The sequence below is a fragment of the Tauraco erythrolophus genome, chromosome 1 (assembly GCF_009769465.1).
Source record: "Tauraco erythrolophus isolate bTauEry1 chromosome 1, bTauEry1.pri, whole genome shotgun sequence".
Lineage (NCBI taxonomy): Eukaryota > Metazoa > Chordata > Aves > Musophagiformes > Musophagidae > Tauraco > Tauraco erythrolophus.
The window spans coordinates 134,038,923-134,060,599 of NC_141465.1; the positions used below are offsets into that span (position 1 = coordinate 134,038,923).

General features: G+C 39.4%; 1 protein-coding gene across 1 annotated transcript in view; it reads right to left on the minus strand.

Annotated features, from left to right (window-relative positions):
• The window catches only part of ACER3 (alkaline ceramidase 3), a 59,917-nt gene that overhangs the window by 5,153 nt on the left and 33,087 nt on the right, over positions 1–21,677 (minus strand). Inside the window, exons 4-9 of the mRNA XM_086622242.1 lie at positions 20,094–20,146; positions 17,820–17,901; positions 16,637–16,672; positions 8,280–8,338; positions 4,029–4,130; positions 707–811 (exon numbers count right to left, since the gene is read on the minus strand). Coding sequence (XP_086478368.1) covers positions 707–811; positions 4,029–4,130; positions 8,280–8,338; positions 16,637–16,672; positions 17,820–17,901; positions 20,094–20,146 — 437 coding nt within the window. The remainder of the gene's footprint in view (positions 1–706; positions 812–4,028; positions 4,131–8,279; positions 8,339–16,636; positions 16,673–17,819; positions 17,902–20,093; positions 20,147–21,677) is intronic.

Consider the following 21,677-nt stretch of genomic DNA (forward strand, 5'->3'; position numbering starts at 1 on the left):
CTGACAAAAAAGAATACTATGGTAGACGTAGAAAAACTGATATGTGGTAAAACATTATTTCATTACATAATGAACAAACTGCAGAAATCCTTCAGATTTCAGGTTAAATTCTGGTTTTGTTCCTGGTTCCCCTAGATGGTGGTATAGAGCAAAGAGAGAGACAAAAATCTGCTGGCTGCAGAATTGCTCACTCAGGCTCTCTTTTAAGTCTCCTTCTGAAACTAATATCTTGCACTTCTGGGAACAGCTCTGCCCCAGCCACTTCAGCCGTCACTCTTCTGCCTGCTATTTTTCAGGAGCGACAGTCCTTATCAAAAAGATGAGTTATGCTTCTAAAATTAAACATGTTTAAGGACTTCAGGATTGCTGCTCAAGAACAAAAAAGTATTAATAGCTTAAATTTTGAAATTAATATACTGTCAAACAGTTTTGCAGTTTAACCACTACAGGGTTCCCATTTCTGAATTGCATTTTCCTGAAGAACAATGGCTATTTAAAGATTAATGATTTCATTTTGAAGAATATAAATTACTTTACAGAGTTTTGAGACCAGTTGCTAAGAGGGAAGGAAAACTCCCGCCAGTTTAGTAAGAAGTCATTTTCCTGCTCTGCTGGACGATACAACATTCTGAAGTAAACGTAAACCTGGGAAAACTCTGGGAAAAAGACTGCTTTATGAAAATCCAGTTTAGAAAACATTTCCTACCTTAGCAGGATATGAAGGTAAGAGCCCAGGCCTGTGAGAATATGCCACCATGCATGAAACTGCGTCACAGCTCCCACAACAGGAGGCATCTTCTCTCGTAGTGCTCTGTAAGAAAGAAACATCATGCAATGTTTTGTTTTTTTTTTCCCAAGCTGAATAATCTCAAATCTCAGTGCCTGACTATCAGATCACACATGACTGTTTCTGTATCTCAGGAAATGATTCACGAGTGAGGCTTCATGCAGTCAGGCTTTCAGCAGGTGAGAAACAGTGGTTACACCTTAGAGAGACAGTTTAGAAAGACATTAGCAAACTGGCTAAAGAAAGCACACACTTCTTCATACAATTAGTGCTCAGTTATTCTGGACTCAAACTTTGAGTAATATATTTATGGCATCCCACAGTCCCAAACAATTTCTACCATTGTCCTCCCCAAAACCCGGTGAACTAACGGCCATAGGATGAAGTGCTGAGTTTAAGGCCTGAGAGAGGAAACAGGATCCATCAGACATGACCACATTTGGCAATCACACCACCTATTCTCCAGCTCCATGGAAGCTTAGCTTGCCTTTCTCTGTTGTACTCTAAAACAGGGACAAAATAGGTGTTTAGTGAGGAAGCAATGAAAGCAGGGAGAAATACTCTGCCAACGTGCTTTGTATTTTGCACAGTGATGGGGTGGGAGCTACTGGGGAAGAGGCTAAGGGATGGAGATAAAGGAAGGAACTACATTGCCCTGGTTTCTCCTGCTCACTAGACTTCTGCAGATAATGTCCGTTTCGGTTGATGGTGGAGCAAGTGTGTGCATCTGCCTGTCTTCTTTTTTGACTTTCATTTCACATTCAGTCAAAACAAAAAAAAAGGGAAAACAACGATCGCAGGTGTTACGGAAGAAAAATCTGCAGCTTCTGTAATACTTACTTACTGCTTGATGTTACAGTGTTCAGTCTCGCTGACTAAATGCTAATCCCTGAGCTACTGCTTAGTTTCCAGAGCTGCTCAGTCACAAATATGAACACAGAGCTTGGATTCAGTCAGCTGGGAATGACACACTGGAACACACAGGCTGTCAGCCCGGCACAGCCTCTGAGCCTTTGGATGGCAGGAAATCTCAAAGCTCAAGTTCAAAAGTGCATGGATCCAGGAAGGGAAGCTGAGTGTTACAGATGTTAGTGTTGTGGTGGTTTTTTTTTTTTTTTTGTCCAGGTTGATTTTTAATAAATAAGCTTCAAATTTAATGAAATATGGAAAAACAAAAACTGAACCAAAATACAACTTTGAACATTAAAACCAGAAAGAGCAGGTAGGTGGATGATTCGCAAGTTAGATCTTTAGAGAATTAAAAAAAAAAAAAAAAATCACATGGAACTGGAATATATTTTTTCTAAAGGTTCAAGTTATAATACCACCTGGAGAAATCCAAGGCTCTGCAGAGATCTGATTAAAGCTAGTAAACAAGAGTATTTATTTTTTTCCAGCATCATATCCAAACAAGCACTACAGGAAGAATGCTAGCTTTTTTTCCCCTTTGCAAAATGAGGATGGAAAAAAGTGCTTCAGCAGCTGGTGTAATCTTTGAGTCTAGGAACAAGCTCAAAAGCCCCACAGCAGCTCAGCAGGCTCGGAGAATTTGGGGTTATGATCTCACCAGCAATGTGATGCAGCTGCAAAAACCAACCCTGATGCCAATATTTACAAAGTCATTGTATACCCACCCACCTGTGTTGGCAAATAACTTTTCTATCCCATCTGTATCAAGCGTTTCTAGGGATGAAGCACCATGTATTATATTCAACACATCTATATTTTTCAAATAAAGTTTCAAGAAAACTGTTGGAGGTTAACTTTCAATTGGCCTAACCTAGTGCAGGCACTACAGAGCCAAAAGGGACAGATGGAAAACACCAGAGAAGTTGTGGCTGCCCCATCCCTGGAAGTGTTCAAGGCCAGGTTGGATGAGGCTTTGGGCAACCTGGTGTAGTGGAGGGTGTCCCTGCCCATGGCAGGGGAGTTGGAACTAGATGATCTTTGAGATCATTTCCAACCCAAACCATTCTATGATTCTATGACAATTCTGTAGACCATGATTCAGCAGCATAACAGTGTGTCAGACAGTCAGACTGGATTTTCTGAATTTTCAACCTTTCCATCTTCTCCAGCTTGCGGTGGAACACAAGCATCACAACTAAGTGAAAAAATGGTGCCATAATGCAGTTGTCCAGTTCCAGAGGCACACACATTAAGAGAATGACTTGTTTGACTAGTGTTTTTCTTGCACGGACAGGGTATAGAATGATAGAATGGTTTGGGTTGGAAGGGACCTCAAAGATCATCCAGTTCCAACCCTCCTGCCATGGGCAGGGACACCCTCCACTACACCAGGTTGCTCAAAGCCTCATCCAGCCTGGCCTTGAACACTTCCAGGGATGGGGCATCCACAACTTCTCTAGGCAACCTCTTCCACTGCCTCACCACTCTCAAAGTGAAGAATTTCTTCCTTAGATCTAATCTAAATCTGCGCTATTTCAGTTTAAATCCATTTCCCCTGTCCTATCACTCCATGCCCTTGTTAAAAATCCCTCTCCAGTTTTCCTGTAGGCCCCCTTTAAGTACTGGAAGGCTGCTATAAGATCACCCCAGAGCCTTCTCTTCTCCAGGCTAACAGCCATACGATGAGATGGTGGGTTCCTAGGAGCTTTGTCTAGAGGCCTTTTTTACCCCATTTGGCAAAACACTAAACAGAGAGGAAGTCTTTCTTGGCCTCCTCTACAAGTGCTAAGCCAGAAGACTTGAAGCTAATAATGACAGCCAAGCACAGGGTATTGGCTCACAGAGTTACTGTTCTGAGATACTCAAGCAGCTGTTGTTTATTGGTGACAGATATATCGCAACAGATATTTCTTTAACCTGCAGCGCTACTGCTTTTGGTATTTTCCTAGGAAATGGCAAAAGCAGAAACAAAATAATGAAATAAGCAGGATAAAAAACTCATTCAGATGAAATCAAGTGTGAATAGAAGGCTTTAGTAAGCCACAGATCCTCAAAATTACTTCAGTGACATTACTTTCTCTCATTTTAAATTTAAGTTAAAGAGAAATATCAATTATTTAAAAAAATACATCTATTCATGGATAAAGAAAATGTTAAAAAGCCTACTGAGTGCTGAATCTAGTCATAAGCAAACTGGATAAAACCTTGTGAATGTTTTGTAGGAAGTGTACCATACATACCATGAGATGGACTTGAATATACACCAGAGAAAAACCAAAGTTTTATGCTAAAAGACTATTAAGAGCTATCTGGACAAAGTGAAAGAACTCACCTCAATTTATCACAGAAAATGTTGTCCACATTCCAGAGAAAAAATCCCATTAAAAATACAGTTAAAGATGTATAGCCTAGACCTCTAAGCCATGGGTATACCCTAGAAAGAGAAATAATATGAAGTTTAGTTCAAGATGCTTTTAAAGGTAGACTGTAACATATATAAATACTATTACATATAAATAAACTGCCTTTTTTTTTTTTCAAAAGGAAAAATATCAACTTCAAATCTCATCTGTTTTAAGTATTGTGTTTCACCTCCTCCCCTCTCTCCTGAATTTACATTATCTGAGACTGGTCTTTTAAATGTTTTACTTCTACATGTCTAATTGTTCCGCTGAATGCTGTTCTCTCCTAACACAAATAAGTGGGAAAACTGAAGTTAAAGGTAATAATTCTTCAGTCCCATGTATAATCTTTCAGTTAAAAAATAGCTATGTTGCAAATTAGGACTCTCCCAAAAGAAGAGGCTCTTTTCCAATATATGATATCCCTATACTAGAGGACTTGTTTAAATAAGGTCTTTCAGAATGACTGCAGTCTTCTGTGAATGTAGGCCACCATGACCAACAACTAACCAAATGAATGGTTTTAGAACACGGTAATTTCATGTTGTATTTTATTGTTGAGTGCTCTTGGGAGTGGAAAAATGTCCATTTCATTTTGGGAGAAAAAGATTTCTCTTTAGGATATGGGAAACACACCAAAGACTCAGATGCAAGAAAGTGCATTGTTAATAAATTTACCCTCACTATCTGCATTCAGGTTGGACCACGAAATTATAAACTTCCTACATGGAAGTTGGTAGCGTTTGCTCCTTTCCCAATAGTAAGTCCAAAAGCATGCTCAATTCCAACCCTAAAAGGCTGCCATGAAAACACTGAGTTATTTTTAAGAATTATGAATGCACAGTTTAGATTCTGGGTTACAAGACATTCCTGAGCTGCTTTTTCTCTGCTGTGTTATACACAGAGCTGCAAGCACTGGCAATCAGTATGTGCAAAACAGACTGGTACAGCTTCTTCCACAGGGCAAGCTAACCAGACACAAGTTGTACATGTTAACAAGAAGTGTCCTGTCAACATAAACTACCAAAATTATTCTTTGTTTAGTCTAATAAATGCATGGAGCACCATGTGGTACCTGGCACAGACTACGCTGCAATATTCCCAACTCAGTGCTCTAGGGACAGAAGCAAGCCCAGGACATGAAAGGGCACTAAATGGTATGTACACATGCTGGTAATTAGGTAATTATAGCTAGAATTGTTCAGGGAATAAATGGTGTTGTTTTGTCAAGGAACAAGAGAGAGAGTGGCATCGCTTATTAATGGAGAACATGCTTTGTGAACAAAGAACATTTGCCAAGTTGTAATCTCGGGAAAGAAGCAGATCCAAGAAAGAGATGAAAAGTGTAGGGGAAACAGGCAGGAAGAGCAACAAATGATAAGGATAGGAGGAGGAAGTAGCTTGGAAGGAATAACATACTAGTTTTTGACATTTTTACTCTAAACTCAGAGCAATTTCAAGCTCCGCGCTAAGAAATATGAGTGACAGGAAGTAAATATATATTAAGGAAGCAAGAAACAAAATAAGAAAAAAAACACACCAAGAAATCAAGGTCAGTGTGTAAGTTGAAACAGGCTTGGACAAGTGCTGACACTGTCAATGGAAAGACAGGAGTATGTTTTAGCAATGCAGAAGTAAATCCAAAAGCATACTTGGGGATACCTTTTACAGAAAAGAAAGGGTACCTTCAGGTTGGCACAGCTTCTCCAGCAGAACTAATATAAAATTAGTAGTAGTTTAGTTAAAATTCAGAAATAGTTTAAAACTACTACTCTCCCCATCCTGAATTTCTAACCAGTTTGCGTAATATAACCAAAGGGGGACGCAAGTTTTTGTAGGGCTATGTTGCAATGAAGTGATCGAGCTAATCAAGAAAATACACTCCAAACCTCTAAAATTGAAGTGAAAAAGTAGGTAGAACTTCACAGACAGGCTTTGGTGGAAGAAACCAATGAATGATACCCTGGGAGGGAGGATGGTGTTATCAATAGTGACAGAAAATAATGAAATGCTTCAGAAATAATGAGAATGCACAAGTGCGTGGAATTTGCTGAACTGGAAAGATAGCAGTCCCAAGGGTTGGTCTACATAGAAAGAAATTTAATTTAAGTTACTAGAACTGTGCTAAATCCTTGTATAAGAACAGAATTAAAATGACCTGAACTTAGAATCATAGAATGGTTTGGGTTAGAAGCGACCTTAAAGATCACCCAGTTCCAACTCCCCTGCCATGAGCAGGGACACCTTCACTAGATCAGGTTGCTCAAAGCCTCATCCAACCTGGGATTCAACTGGATTCAACTTAGATTCCCCTGGAAGTGAATTAAGATAATATCACTTATGATCTCTAGGTTAGGATTAAAATTTCCATGTTCATGGGTTTGAAAAGTGCCTTTAAACCAATGATCGTTTCTCAAGCTGCAAGCATCATATTACCAGTTTTAAGTTCTTCTTGCTTAATAAAAGTCTGTGAACACTTATACTTGGTCTGTGGGGATTTCTTGGGGAAAGTCAAACCAAATTAACTGAAATTGCAATTGGAAGGTGATTCAATGAATCTACTTTAAATTCACATCTTTTGCGAAATTCTCCCTTGTGTTCCTGAACAAACACATGTGTAACTTGAAACAAAGTTTAACAAAAAGCACATTTAGAATGAAGACTGTAGAGAAAAATCAGGAATTTCCAGGGGCAATCGCCAAACATATGAGAACACCAACTACTCACAGGGGAGAGACAGGAAGGGGCAACCAACTGAGCCCCTGAAAGCTAAAGGTATGTGTTTACTCCAGTGCTGATTCAACTCCTTTTTCCTTCACTTTTACTCACCAAGTCTGTGCTCTGATGATTCTAATGCCTCTCAATGTCTCCTAACATTTCTAATTCCCTTTTGTTTGTTATAAATAGCTTTTATTTCAGTTTCAGTAATGTATACCTAACTTAACCCAGTCAAAAGTGCAAGGAAAGCTATCATTTAAGCTTCTGTCTTATTATCTTTTACATTTGAATTTCAGATACTTGAGTAGAGAAGAGGGAAGGAAAATATTAACTGGATGGTTCAGCTCTGCAGTCTTACTCTCACCTCTCTCCAAGTATCATCATCATTAGAGTTTGGACACTGGCAATAGATTTCACATGTTACCCAGCAATATGAAGACAGAAACTCTCTTCCCCTTGAAGTCCCAGGCCAACAGCTGAAGCCACTAGCAGAACACCTGGCAGTGAACACTGATCATAAGTGTAGAGATGTCAGTTTTGTTTAATGTTATCCCAGTGGTTTCAAAAAAAATCATAGAATCATAGAATGGTTAGGGCTGGAAGGGACCTTCAAAGGTCATCTAGTCCAACCCCCCTGCAAGGAACAGGGATATCTCCAACTAGATCAGGTTGCTCAGGGCCTCGTCCAACCTGGCCTTGAACGTCTCCAGGGATGGAGCATCCACCACCTCTCTGGGCAACCTGTTCCAGTGTTCTACAACTCTCATGGTAAAAATTTTTTCCTAATATCCAATCTGAATCTACCTCCCTCTATTTTAAAACCATTACCCCTTGTCCTATCACAACTGGCCCTCCTGAATAGCCTCTCCCCATCTCTCCTGTAGGCCCCCTTGAGGTACTGGAAGACCGCTATAAGGTCACCCCGGAGCCTCCTCTTCTCCAGGCTGAACAGCCCCAACTCTTTCAGCCTGTCCTCATAGGAAAGGTGCTCCAGCCCTCTTATCATCTTTGTGGCCCTCCTCTGGACCCTCTCCAACTGGTCCATGTCCTTCTTATGTTGGGAGCTCCAGAACTGGACGCAGTACTCCAGGTGAGGTCTCACGAGGGCAGAGTAGAGGGGGAGAATCACCTCCCTCGACCTGCTGGCCACGCTCCTCTTGATGCAGCCCAGAATGCGGTTGGCCTTCTGGGCCGCAAGAGCACATTGCCGGCTCATATTGAGCTTCCCGTCCACCAGCACTCCCAAGTCCTTCTCCTCAGGGCTGCTCTTGATCCGTTCTCTGCCCAGTCTGTATTTGTGCCTGGGATTGCCACGACCCAGATGTAGGACCATGCATTTGGCCTGGTTGAACTTCATGAGGTTGGTACGGGCCCACCTCTCCTCTTTAAATGCAAGGAGATGAGCCATTCCCTTTCAACCGCAGAGCACGAGTTGTATCTTACCGCACTAAACAGTTACTTACCATAATACTATATAAACAGATCGTAGAACTATAATGGAGACTAGTGTTCCATACATGACCTGGAAATAAAAACAGAGATAAAATTCAGCAGTTGGATTCAAGAGACTTTATAAAAACCAAAGTTTTTGAAGCCTCTGTTGATTTTTATTTCTTACTCTCAGGACAATAGCATCCCCTCTAACTTCCTCTCCAGAAAATCTTCCATAAAAGTATGATTACAAACCATGCCCTTTATGCAACAGCAGGAAAAGTCAGTTGTGTAAAACCAGTTTCACCGTTTTGAATTGGAAAGCAAACACTAGATGGCACTCAGGAAGCATCCTGAAATCAAAATGGTAACTAACACCTATAATCTCCTCTATATCTGTGTTTTAGCCCAGGATTGCATAAGCATCAGCTAAAACCGTTTTTGAAAGCTATACTTCCTTCACTGACACTTGATTAATATTTTTTCCTGAAAGCAAACACCCAAATAGACTATGCACTATGCTCACACTGACACCAATATGGAAGAAACTTTCCAGGAAGCATTTAAGACCAACTATTACAGCGTGTTGGGATTCAATGTAATTATACAGTGGGAAGGCTGCACGCTCTGAAAAGATCCACGAGCAAAATCTGGCTCATTGTAGGCTTGATGAATTTGAATGTAATCGCCTGACTTTATATATAAGTCAAAGTAATCATTATTTTCTGCCTCATGATCTTTAAATCACTCTCCTGTTTTTAATTCACCAGCTTAGGATCCACATCTCCAAGATGTACAGACTGAAGAGGAGAAGAAATGTGGTCAGTCATGCCTAAAAGTGACGCAGAATCCGCTGCGGCAGGGAGGATTTTCAGACGCTGGTGACAGGTGACATTAAATTACTCCCCATGGTTTTTATTCTCAACACTGTTTTCCTCCTGCCAAAAGGCAGTTTGTTCCAAGCAGTTGTGCCTTGCTCTTTGCCTCTCTTCAGTGGCCCACAAGCCCCTCACTATTTTTCGTTTCCTTGTTCACTGACTTTCCTTTCTCATTTAGCTTTTAGTCCACTCCTCTCTCATGCTGCCCTGTTTTACATGAAACAGAAAACCAATAAACCTTCGCTGCCTATTTTTAAAAGCTGCTAAACGTAGATACAGATTGCTGTAACAATGCAAAGCAAAACCTACCTTCCAAAAGTTCATAAACCCAAATTTTGAAACTCCTTCTAGCTTTAAGGATGAGGTTAATAGCACACACCGTGTTTTCAGTGCATATCTACAGAACTCGAGGGACAACAGAGCCCTCATGTTTGACAACAGGTGAAAAGTAACCTCCAATATTGACTATGCAAAGCCATTCAGCACAGCAGCTCTTTGTTTGCACTCGGAGTGAGATCAAATAACTTCAGTAAGTAAACTACTACTACTACTGTGTGTTCTGCTCTGTAGAGGTAAACAAAATAAAACTATTTGAAAGGCTAATTGGTTCTGGCTTGTACTTTTTACAAAACTGTAAGCTAACTCCAGACTTCTTGCTGGCATGCAGTACATAAATTAGCAAAAAGAAACCCCAACAAAAACTGCTAGACACAGCCTGAGTATCAAATGCTTATCAGTCTGAAGCTAAAGGTAGAACGGGAGCTGCTCAGGTGTGCTGGGTGCTGCATGCTGGTACAATTCTTCATCACTGACATTTTGCCTAAAAAGACCCCACCATATAACAAACAGACTAAATGTAAAAGTTAAATGCTGTTGTACTTCATGAATCTCATTTAAACCAGCCAGTTTCATTTTCCTAATCAAATCCAGTAATTTATTTTAAGAGAGGAATGGCACAGAGGAAGAAACTCATAGAAAGGCTTTTCTGGAACCCAAATCAGTTTGATGCTCTTTTCTTGCTGGTCCCCTCCTTCCTATAATTTCCATTGCTAAAACGCTCTTCTGCAATGGAGAACCAGGAAAAATCTACCCATGAAGAGAAATTTCTATCATACTCATTAGGGGTGTGACCACCTTCACATGCTTTTATCCAATTTGCTCTTGGGTTCTTTGTATAAGGAGTTAAATAGTGTCAGACTCTGCCTAGAGAAACATGGCTTACAGGCAGCACAAAGCCCAGGTAAAACACAGGCTAAAAATGCCTTTTTTTTTTTTTTTTCAGCAGCTGCTAAAAGCAGGAAAGAGCAAAATCTAAGAAAAGATTTCTATGTAGAGCCTCTGGCTTGGTATCTCCTAGTGAGCTGCTTAATGGCTTGCAGAAGAGGGCAGTCTTAATGGAGGGAGGAAGGAAAAAAAAATCATAAGAACCTTGCAGTGGCTGAAGTAAAAAAAAAATATGCTCACAATTGACACTTCAATTTCTTGCCTTTTCCGCTCCCCCACACAAACAGGCTGTTAGCAGTAAAACACATTCGTGTTTAAAAGCCTGTGAAAGACTGGAACAACAAACTGTTCCGCTCTGAACGCTCCACTCCTCTTCACGCTGAAGGCAACCATGGAGGAGGTGTTGTGGTGACACGCGGAGACCGCAGTGGCACATCTCGCTACAGCTGTTGCTTACTACAGGCCTACAAGCGAGTTACACAGCTTAGTTTAGACATCAGGCAGCAGTGCTTACTTTTACTCCTCCTTTACCACCTGTGGATTTATTATTTTCATCATGCCAAAAATTTGTTAGGTATTATCTGGCCAACCAAAGCAGGATAAAGTATAAAAAAAATAAAATAAAAATCTACCTTATTCAAGTTGACTCACATTTTTCGATTCCTTTAGCTCCCTTTGTTGTTGTTCTTTAACTAAGACATCACCTAAGTGCCAAATGAAAACCCAAGCAAGTTTTGTGCTATTTTGTCTCACACTGCCTTTAAATTGGAAGCCAACCAACACCCTTGTGCTACAATTCAAACAAAAGGAAACAGCAGAATCTCATCAGCTTTTGTTATCATTAGTTCCCTCTTTGCTGTTTAGGATGCAAATAAAGCTGCACGTATTCCAGCTTTGAAGCCTGTATTTTTGCGATGGGGAAAACCCCAGAATCTTATTAATACACAGTGGATTACCTGGTAAGGAGGCCAAATATGTAGAACGTCCTTCTAATTCACAAATGGGAAGCAAGCATTTCAGGGCTCGCTGTTTGGCAGCATTTTTGATGTGGAGGTAGTTAAGCAAATCATAGAGATTCACTTCTGATGCAAGTCAGAGGCAAGGTTGGTGCTCTACACTGCGGGGAGCACACAAAACTGCTTCTTCATCTATGCTTCGAGTACAGAAAGCAGCAATAGCCTGTATTTCCACTTCTCTGTTCCTCTGCTCCTGGCCTTCTGCCCATCCTTGGTTAATAAAGTCAATTTATCAGCCTCAAATATTAGTGTACATGTTGGGAACTGTGCTGGGAGATTTTGGGTTCTTGGCAACCACTGCTTATCTCTTAACACACCAAGCAGCTATCAAAAGATAGCTAGCCTAAGCACTTGAAATCAGAAACTGTATTTTCAGTTTACAACAAAGAAAACGGACCGCTACATGTTCTTGGATTTCTAGAAAAGAAATCTGAGCAGAGGGAAAAAGTAAGGACGACCCTCACGATGACACCGAAACACTGAGTATGCCTTGCCAGCTCCTGAAGGAACTAACTCAGATTCACCTGGTTTGGTGCTGTATAGATGCATGAATGGGATGGCAAAGTGATGCCCAAGTGGCATGGCACAGAGCAGCTCTCCAGAGCTTCTGGGACACCGACTGCAGCAGCAAACCGAGCTTCCCCTTCAACAGCTCATAGAGCTGATCCTTTGGAGAGTCTGAAATCCTTCCACATTCCCTAAGATACTGAGCAGGTAGAAGTACTAGTCGGAATAAAAGCTGTACTCACTTTCTGGAAGATATCCCCAAACGGGCTGTGTAACAGAATGAAATGACACTCAAATTAGGTTTGTATGTGGTCTTCAGCAGGACAATGCCTGAGAAGAAAATGCTCTGTGGGGAAGATATGCCCTGAAAAGGTCATTTTTAACAGACTGGTGACCTGAGCATGTAGAAAGTAAGACAACACATTCCACTAAAATGCACAATATATCAAGCCACAAGTCTCCTACTAACGGTTGCCTTAGCAGCAAGAGGGACTCTGGAGAGCTGTAGGACATCAAGTGGGTCCACAAAAATTCCCCAAAATGGAGAGTTCTGTAAGTTTGAACAGTCGTGCCCTGTTATAACACATTCTTCATGTAGCTTTGGGCTCCCATGTGTATGTCTACATACACATTTCATAGTGATTTCACTTCCTTCCTTTGTACTTGTATATTTAAAACACCTGCAGAAAACAATTTTATTCATTTTTTCATTGAGGTAAATGAAATACCTTTTTTCCCACGCTCACTCTCTCCCTCTTACCCAAAGTCACCTTCATTGGTAAATCCAATACAAGTATTTTACTTCTATCACTGTTGCAGAAAATTCACTGGTCACATTATTACGCTGTGACCAGCAAACACATCCAGGCACTTGCTCCCTCCCTCCTCTGGTGATCCGTGCACAACTTAGAACAAGGAAAGCTGGTATTTGCCCATCAATGTGTGCTCTTCCATTTTGTATCTTTTGTCATCCTAGTCCTCAAGGTCTCCCAGGTATCTCTTCATCTCCTCCTCTGTACTCAGTGACGCCTCTCAACTTTGTCTCATCACAAACATCATCAGTACATGATTCTGTTTTTCCTGCTACAGGTCGTTAAATAAAAACAGTCCCACGACTGATCCCGAGGAAGTACAGACTGAGACTGCCTTTCATCACCTCCTTTTGTCATTTTCCACTAGTCACTCCCTGACCCTACTTGCAATTCTCATACTGATCTACTTCTCCAGCTTGCTTAGTTTCTCATGGGACACCTTAACAGCACTTCTGGAATGTCTATACAAAAGATTTTTTTTTTTAATCACATTTCCTAATGTAGAAGAAACATCTACCAAAAAAACCTATCAGGTTAGCCTGAACATTTAATCTCATTTTCTATTTACCTTTTAATTATTAGTTTGCTCAAAATTTGCTGCAAACTCTTGCAGCAGATGACGATGCAAATGAAACAGGTTTTTAGATCTATTTCATTATTCACAACCTGGCTCACTAGCTGGATGAGGTTTTTGATTGCTACAAGTGCATAGCCAGCATATGGCATGTAGCAAGGAAACAAATCAGGATGGAACACAGTGCTTCGTAGGTGACAGCCTTCTAGGCCACATCATATTAGAAAGAAGGCTACTTGTTAAGACTTGAGTCTAGAAGTTTATAGAATCATGGAATCATAGAATGGTTAGGGCTGGAAGGGACCTTCAAAGGTCATCTAGTCCAACCCCCCTGCAAGGAACAGGGATATCTCCAACTAGATCAGGTTGCTCAGGGCCTCATCCAACGTGGTCTTGAACATCTCCAGGGATGCAGCATCCACCACCTCTCTGGGCAACCTGTTCCAGTGTTCTACAACTCTCATGGTAAAAAATTTTTTCCTAATATCCAACCTGAATCTACCTCCCTCTATTTTAAAACCATTACCCCTTGTCCTATCACAACAGGCCCTCCTGAACAGCCTCTCCCCACCTTTATAGAATCATAGAATGGTTAGGGCTGGAAAATTTATCTGCCAGGATAATTTTTCCTGCTTTCAGGACTGTCTTATATTTGTGTGTCTATGGATCACACCACATCAGCAGCCAGTCTTTCCCCTCCCCTTTCCTTGTATAAGCACAAATATACACGCAGTAAACTGGGATGAGCAACTAATCTGATTTAAAACTAGTTCTGAGGACAGATTTAACCTCTTGAGTTCCCCAATCAAATTCACATCAGAGGGTAAATTTGTGTGCCAGATGGGAAAGAGGGAAGAGGCACAGTTGTTGGTCTTTGTTTTTGTGGTTTTTTGTTGGTTTTTTTGTTTGTGTTTTTTTTTTGTTTGGTTTTGGTTTTTTTTTTTTTTTTTTTTTTTTTTTTTTTTCAACAATGCTGCTTAAAGCCAGCCTTAGTTTTCCAACTAGGAACCTGGGATGTAGGGTTGTTCAGCACCATGGAAATTAGGTAATAACAGTGCTCTAGCCTGAGAGATTTTGACATAAACAAAGACAATACATGCTTGTAAAGGGCACTGCTATCTTTCATTTAATTGATGAGGCAGCAAAATATACAAGATCAGTTGTCAGGCAGGGAAGTGGGTGTTTCTTTTCCTTCTGATGATGTGTAGTCTCCAACTGACCAAAATGTGCATCTTGTCCCTCTCATTAAAGCACGAAGACCCTTAAAGATCTGCAATATGTAGATGGAAAAAAAGAATTCGGTCTCTGTTGCCACTGTGCCATGAATGACAAACTGAAATCCTCTTCATGCCCTGCTGGCAATTTCTGAGCCTAAGTTGGGCAGGAAAGCAGAAAGTAATTCACTGAAAAATGAGGCTTGCATCCTGGCTACTAAATTTAATAGGATCCTTTTCCATTCTTATTGCTTTCCTTTCAGGGAAAAAAAAAAAAAAAAAAGCACACTGAAACAACGAACAATATAAAACTGCCCATGTGGTTATTCCCCTTTTTTGCCTTTTTGTAAGGCTGACAAATGATGATGATCACAGACAAATACCTAGAGGAATCAAATACTGCTTTATGCCCTCATGCAGCTTTCCCACACAGCTAAGGACTGAAACTATGATTTAAACTATGATTGCACGAACATATTTAACTTCACCTCAAGTCTACGTGACCCATTCAGCTGGAAAATACCTACTGAAGTTAGATTGAGATTTATTTTTTTTTGTGCACTGTAAAATAAAGGATAAGCATTAAGAAAATAACCTTGCTTAGCTGTGCAGTCAGATAAATGCCTCCACTGGATTTACAACATATTTGGCAAAGATTGTGAAAAAAATGAGTGCAGTACTTGAACGTTTGGAATTTGGCCATAACTGTATGTTCTCCATAAAAATCAATTTGGAAAGAGTTGTTGTAAAAAGTCCAGCACTTTTATGGGCCTAAATCTTTTCTGCATTGACTCCTCATGTATAAATTATAACAGGGAATTCATACTCTGAATGTAAGAGAAACCAGATGCAAAAAAAATTCAAGGTCTGGGGCAACAGTTTAAAGTTTCCCTATTTCCTTCTTTCCTGACAAGTCATAATATCTATTGTCTTAGTATTTGTGACATGGCACAATACCTGTGCCAATGCACCAAACTGGAATATAGTGAAGCTGTGAAGTATTTATTGCAATAAATGTAGGTTGAGTAGATAATTGATTAAAGAAATAAAAGTCCAATATCAGTAGTAAATTGTGCCGCTGTTGTTAACAAAATTACTGTAAGTCACTTCATTCAAAACCAGTTATAATCAGCTCAGTAAAAGCATCAGAAATTCCTGCTTTCACCCCAGCCAGTACCTTCCTGCTGGAAATGTAAGTAGGGGAAAAAATGAAAGGATTAATTAACATTATAAAAAAAAAAAAACACCTGCAAGTTTCTCTTTATCTACAGGTAGATTAACAATTCATGTTTCTAGGAGAGATTATTTGGAGCAGCTGGGAATTAATTTTACTCATGAGTGCTTCACTAATCCACCAACAGGAATCACGTATCATTTTTAGAACTGCTGATGCAGCAGGCGCGTTTTGACAAGCGATGGCACTACCAATTTCACAAATTGAGGCTTTAAAGCTCTGTCCTGCAAAGAGCTCAGTGCTTTCGCTCGGCGATTTTTCAGCTGTTACCCCTAATCAAAAAAATCATAAATGAAGGAAAACTACTTATGGCATACATAAACAAGCATGGTTTTTTAACCTCCTGTGAAGAGGCAAGTGATGCAAGTCCTGTCCCCACAGGCAGTGGATACATATGAATACTCTTGGGCTGCTACAGAAAGATCCTGCACCAAATATGCCATGAAGCCTGTAAGACCATAACAACCAGTCTGCTACATAACCCTAGAAGACATTCTGTGTTTAAATTCAGCTTGAATTTACACAAAGTAAAATTGAGCAGTTAAAAATACCCCACAAACTAGTATGTTAAAGTGGAGAGAAGAACATGGTCAGGTCACAGTTTCACAGCAGCTGCTAATGGAAACCAGTGGACAAGGACTCAGTGAGCCCTCCCTTCGCCCACAGGGTCACCTCATTCCACTTGCCACTGATGAAAATCACATTAAATATTAGGTCAAATGCTAAAACACAACAAGCATTAAACCATTCCAGTTTTTCAGGTCACCAAATAAAAGGATGGCAACATGACAGGAAATAATAGTGCTCAAAGAAAAAGGCAAATTGCGCTTGCCTTCCATCTTCCTTCCAGCTACAAAATCCTGTAGAACATTCCACTGAAATAACATAGTTTAAAAACAAGATCAGCTTCTCCAACAGAGCAAGACTTACCTGATGGAATACAGGCTCTTTCAAATTTAAGTAAATCTGGAAAGATTAAAAAAAAAAAAGATAAATAGTTTGCAACAGAGAGCTATCGTAACATTATTCATCTAAATACTGTCAAGACTTGTTCTGCTAGAATCAAGACACGAGTGCCTATACATGCACCATTAAAGCTGATTAAATGTCTGAAGTTTCCTCTAGCAAAACCTGAGGTTTTAACTGTGGAATTATTTTAAACTAAGAAGCACAAAAAGAGGCACCAACATCTAAAATCTTCTCATCTAATAGAGCTGCAACGCACACAAAAACAATTAAGATGCAGAAATTACCAGATACGTTCTTGATACACATTGCAAGAAGAAAACGTACACTATTTTGATTCACTATTATTAATGTTCTTGACAATGCTTTAACGTTTCAACTCATTTTACAAAAAGCTGGTACTTCTTCCTATTGTTAATGCAGTTCATTTAAGGTCTCATTTTGAAGAGAGGAGGGCACTAGACGTTAGGCATAACATGCCAAAAATGTAAAAAAAATTAGGAGCCACAGAAGAGAACAGACAAGTATTTTGAAGGCAGAAAATGACCTATAACACTTTTTTTTTTTTAAATGGTTATCAATAAAAAAATAATGAAAGAGCTTCCATCTGTGGTTGACAGCCAGCACAAAGCTCATTTTATTCATACAGGGAGTCCACTGCACTGAGAGAGGGAATCAAGTTAGCCATGACACAGTTAAAATTCTTCTCATTTTTTAAACAGCTGGGTTCTTATCTTATCCTGGCTGTCATTTTAAAACACCAGTCAATATACTGGACTGTGTATCACAGTCCACTTTTTGCAGTCTGTTGAACAGGATTATTGGTATTTCTGTAGATGAATCAAAGTGAGGGAAGATGAGGAATGCAGCTTGTCCAAGGTCTTGTAACCAGTCAACGGTGATCGTTTTTCTCACATTCCTATTCTAGCAACTGGCTTACTGCTTTTCTTCATTTATTCTATACACTGGTTTAGATAGAAAGGTTTCAGGTTTCTCTGGCCAGCACGTAATTTTCCCAACAAAAGAATAATTTGTCTTTCTTGGCTGGAAGTGAGAGAGATTCAGTGCTGCCTGTATAACATTCCTTCGCTGGCAGGAAAACTGTCAACCTACAAGTGAAAATGCCACATTAGAAAAAGTTACTTACTATGCTGACTACGAAGCTGTATGTTATTAACAAGAAAAGCAGCGGATAATTGACTGTGTTCTTGTACTTGAAACATTCATACCTGGAACAGAACATAAATATGTTAAGTGATGAATGTTATCGCTCTCATAAAGGATGCATTTTTCAAGGTGTATTATCACAAAATTTGTGAGAAAATTGATCCAAATGAGTCTTAAGCCCTTCGAGAAAGTGTAGCTCTTTCAATAAAGATATGTCATTTTAATATAGATTCACATTTTTACTAATAAATGTTTTTTATTTTTTTAAATCTACTGCAAAAACCCCAATAAGCTCATGCATATACAAAAAAATAACCCAGTCAAAAGAAAGGGTTTGGGAAGCAGAAGCGTTTTCAGAAGCGTTTTCAGAACGTGCTTAAGGGGTGATAATGAATGGCAAATTAGAAATGAGTTTAAGATGCAATACAGCTGCCAAAAAACATTACATCTGTGAGCTAAAGGCAGCGTGGGAAAGGGACTGCCTTACAAAACAGTGGAGTCTAGACATCTGTTAACATGCAGACGTGTTTATGGCTTTACTACAGTCATCAGAGTGCAGTAAGTTTGCTAGGTTGGGTACTGGTAGAAGTGGAAAGTAAAGACAGTTAATTGCTCCCAGTATGTAACACAACTAATTAAAATTAGCTTCACAATCTCTACGCTATGCTTCAGTCACAGTTGTGATGGAATTACACACACCTCCCCTCCAGACCACATCTCCATCAGAAAAAAAAGGTCCAAAAAACCCCAATAAAAACAAACTTTGAGAAGCACGAAATCCTTAGGGCTAGAGGAAGATGCCTTTATAACTCTAAGTTACAGCTGCCTTGTTTACTTGTTAATAAACTTTTGGAAATAGACACCATCATGGAAGAATAAAAGGAAAGAAAGAAAAAACATGTAGGAATATATGGGGGGGGGGGAAATAAATCTACAAGACAGCACAAGGTGCTACATTGCAGAATGGCTTCCCAAAGTAATTACACAGCTTGAGAGTCAGTAGGACTGAATGACGTGTAAGGGAATGTCCTGTGCAGAACCACCCCACCACCTACCTTCAAAAAAACCCAAAATTATTATTAAAGGCCTCCTAAACCAAACATTAGTTTATTCGTCAGAACATTTTAATGACTACCAAACACAGAATCTTATTAGAGCTACAAATGCAGTAAGAGACTTCTTAAAAAGTGCTTTTGAAGAGAATAGAGTAACCATTGCACAAAAGCAGCATGATAATTTTTTCAAACGGATTTTTATAGCCACTTTTCATCCTTTTCCCCAATCACATTCAAATCAGACAAAATAAATGCAAAAGCAATTTCAAGCAGATAGGGGGCTACAATTGAAATATTTCTACTAACAGAGGCGTTATGATTCTGGTCCTGAGCTTCTACAAATCATATTAACGTATGAATCACAAATTGATGGTAATTTCCACAGATGTGGGTTTAGTCCTAGAGCATCCCATCTCCATTGCAAGCTACCAGTAATCTTCGCCAAAGATATCAAATATTCAACCGTTGAAAACTGGAGTATGTTCATTTTTTTTTTTTGTCTTTTTGTCAGCAACAGATTGATTTATCCTTTGGATTTTCCAAATGACAGAACAAATCATGTTAAATCCAGGCCGTGCAGCAACAGGCAACAAAAAGCCAACTTATGGCATCTTTACAGTCGCCAAATGCTACATTGCTCCCAAAATTAAACGGGAGAAAACATCCTAGCATGGCATTAAGCTGTCATGCGTGTTCCAAGACACTCTTCACAAAATATGCACTCAACTCTTCATAAAAATCTCTTTCATTTTCCAGATGAGCGGAAAGCAGGTTTAACCAGAAATCTGAAATTTGGAGTCAGACTACATCACAGAAATACAGCTCGAATAAATTACAATGTTGATAATTTCGTAGGCGTTACTGAAGTTGATTTTATTACGTCTGCTGTTTACACACCAAGTAACACTGAGCTCCGGTTGTACACTACACAGAGTGTTTAACAAGGATTATTTTTTCCCCTGCTAAACAAACACTGGTAAAACAGCTTTAAATTAGCCAAAACTAGGACTAAAGCCAGCCTGGTGCTCTAATGGCCAAGTCATAATGCTGTACTGCAGGCAAAACTGAGATTCAAGGAAAGCAGCAGAAGCTTCAGTGTTAGCCTCACTAGATGCCAGATCGGGCTTCACAGATTCTACATTTCAAAAGTTAATGTTTAATAAATATTCAGGAAAAAAAAAAATTTAACAAATACTTACAGGCAGTAGACAAACACACAACAACTGTATATCATTGGCAGTTCATCCAACAGCTACAAAAAGCAGAGACATCAAAACATGAAAACTGCTTTTAACTCTCACGCTTGTGTAAGTTAATTAAGGAGAGGTAAGTCTTAAGAAAACAGGAGTTTTTAAGTCATTTGGATATTCACCTTCTTGATGGTACTTCAAGAGGCAGCACTGTCAAATCCTATCCAACTACTGGAAGCTTGCTGCATTAATAAGCTTATTACTCTGAATCTTTCAAATATTACGTTTCATAAAAAGCCCACGCCTTCAAAGAATCATGTCTTTTTCCCTGTTCATACCTCTGGAAACATTTATAAAAATCAGTTTTGTGAAGTCAGGTTGAATAAGATTGCCTGCTGAATACAGCCAGTAGCATTTTCTTACTTCTCTAACCACTTCACAGAGAAACTGAAATCAATTTTTTCTCTAATTTAAAATAGAACTTCAGCCCATTAAGAAGTACCTTGCAATGTGCTTGCATGTTAACCTCCTAATTTTGGAAAATTTTTACATCATTTTAATTCACAAAGAGGTTTTTTTGTTTGTTTGTTTCTTGAATCGTTCTTGGTTTTAGTTCTTGTTTGTCCCCCCACCCTCCCCACCTTCAAATTATGGCTGCCATATAATGTTTTATTGTCTTAAATAATTTTTATACTTTGGGAGAAGATTAGTGTATTACAGCTAAAATATTTATTTCTCCAGGAATTTGCCAACTTCACAGAAACAGAATTAAAACAGTAATCACATGAGAGGTGATTTCTCAGGAACAGGTATGCTGAAAATTCCCATTTATTTATCTTTAGAGGGAGAAAAAAATAAAAATCATAGCACCATTTCTTTCTAAAACTTTTCTCAAAGAACAACAATAAATTTCTGCTCATAAATACATAGTTAAACTTACCTCCTCTTACAAAGGGCTGAAAATCATGGAAATGCAAAAGCACAGAAATGGATCCATGAAGATCCACTGCCTCTGATTTCTAACACATTGAGCAAATGTTAATAGTTAGGCATCTTAGAATTGTTACACCAGTTTGACTGTTTCCTAAGAAAAACAAGAACTGGATGCAAACAAAATTTTGATCTTTTTCCATAGTCACTCTGGAAGCTGTTGATGGCCATGTCTGTACAGAAATTACCTTCCTACTACTAGTACAAGGTACTTCACAAGTTCACAACCATGTTTTTCTGAATAATGAGACACATTAAGAGAAACACCAGCTTATACAAGCCCTTCTATAAAGACAGACTGAATTTTTCTAACAGCACAGGCAAAAGTTTTCTTTTAGTTTTGAAATTTCATATGGGGGGAAAAAAAGTGACCTAGCTCTTTACAGAAGGAGAGAGATATATTATCCTGAGTATGAACTATTAGCTTTTCATGGTTCTGGTCTTGGAAACTTCAGGAAATGTTTCAAAATACTGCTAAACATTGAGAGGGCAGGTCTTGCTGCTTCACCCACAGTCCTCCTGCTTCCGTCGAGTGAGGCAGCGATGCTCGTCTGAACCACGGTGAGTTCAGTTCCAACAGCTGATCCAGCACACAACTAACCT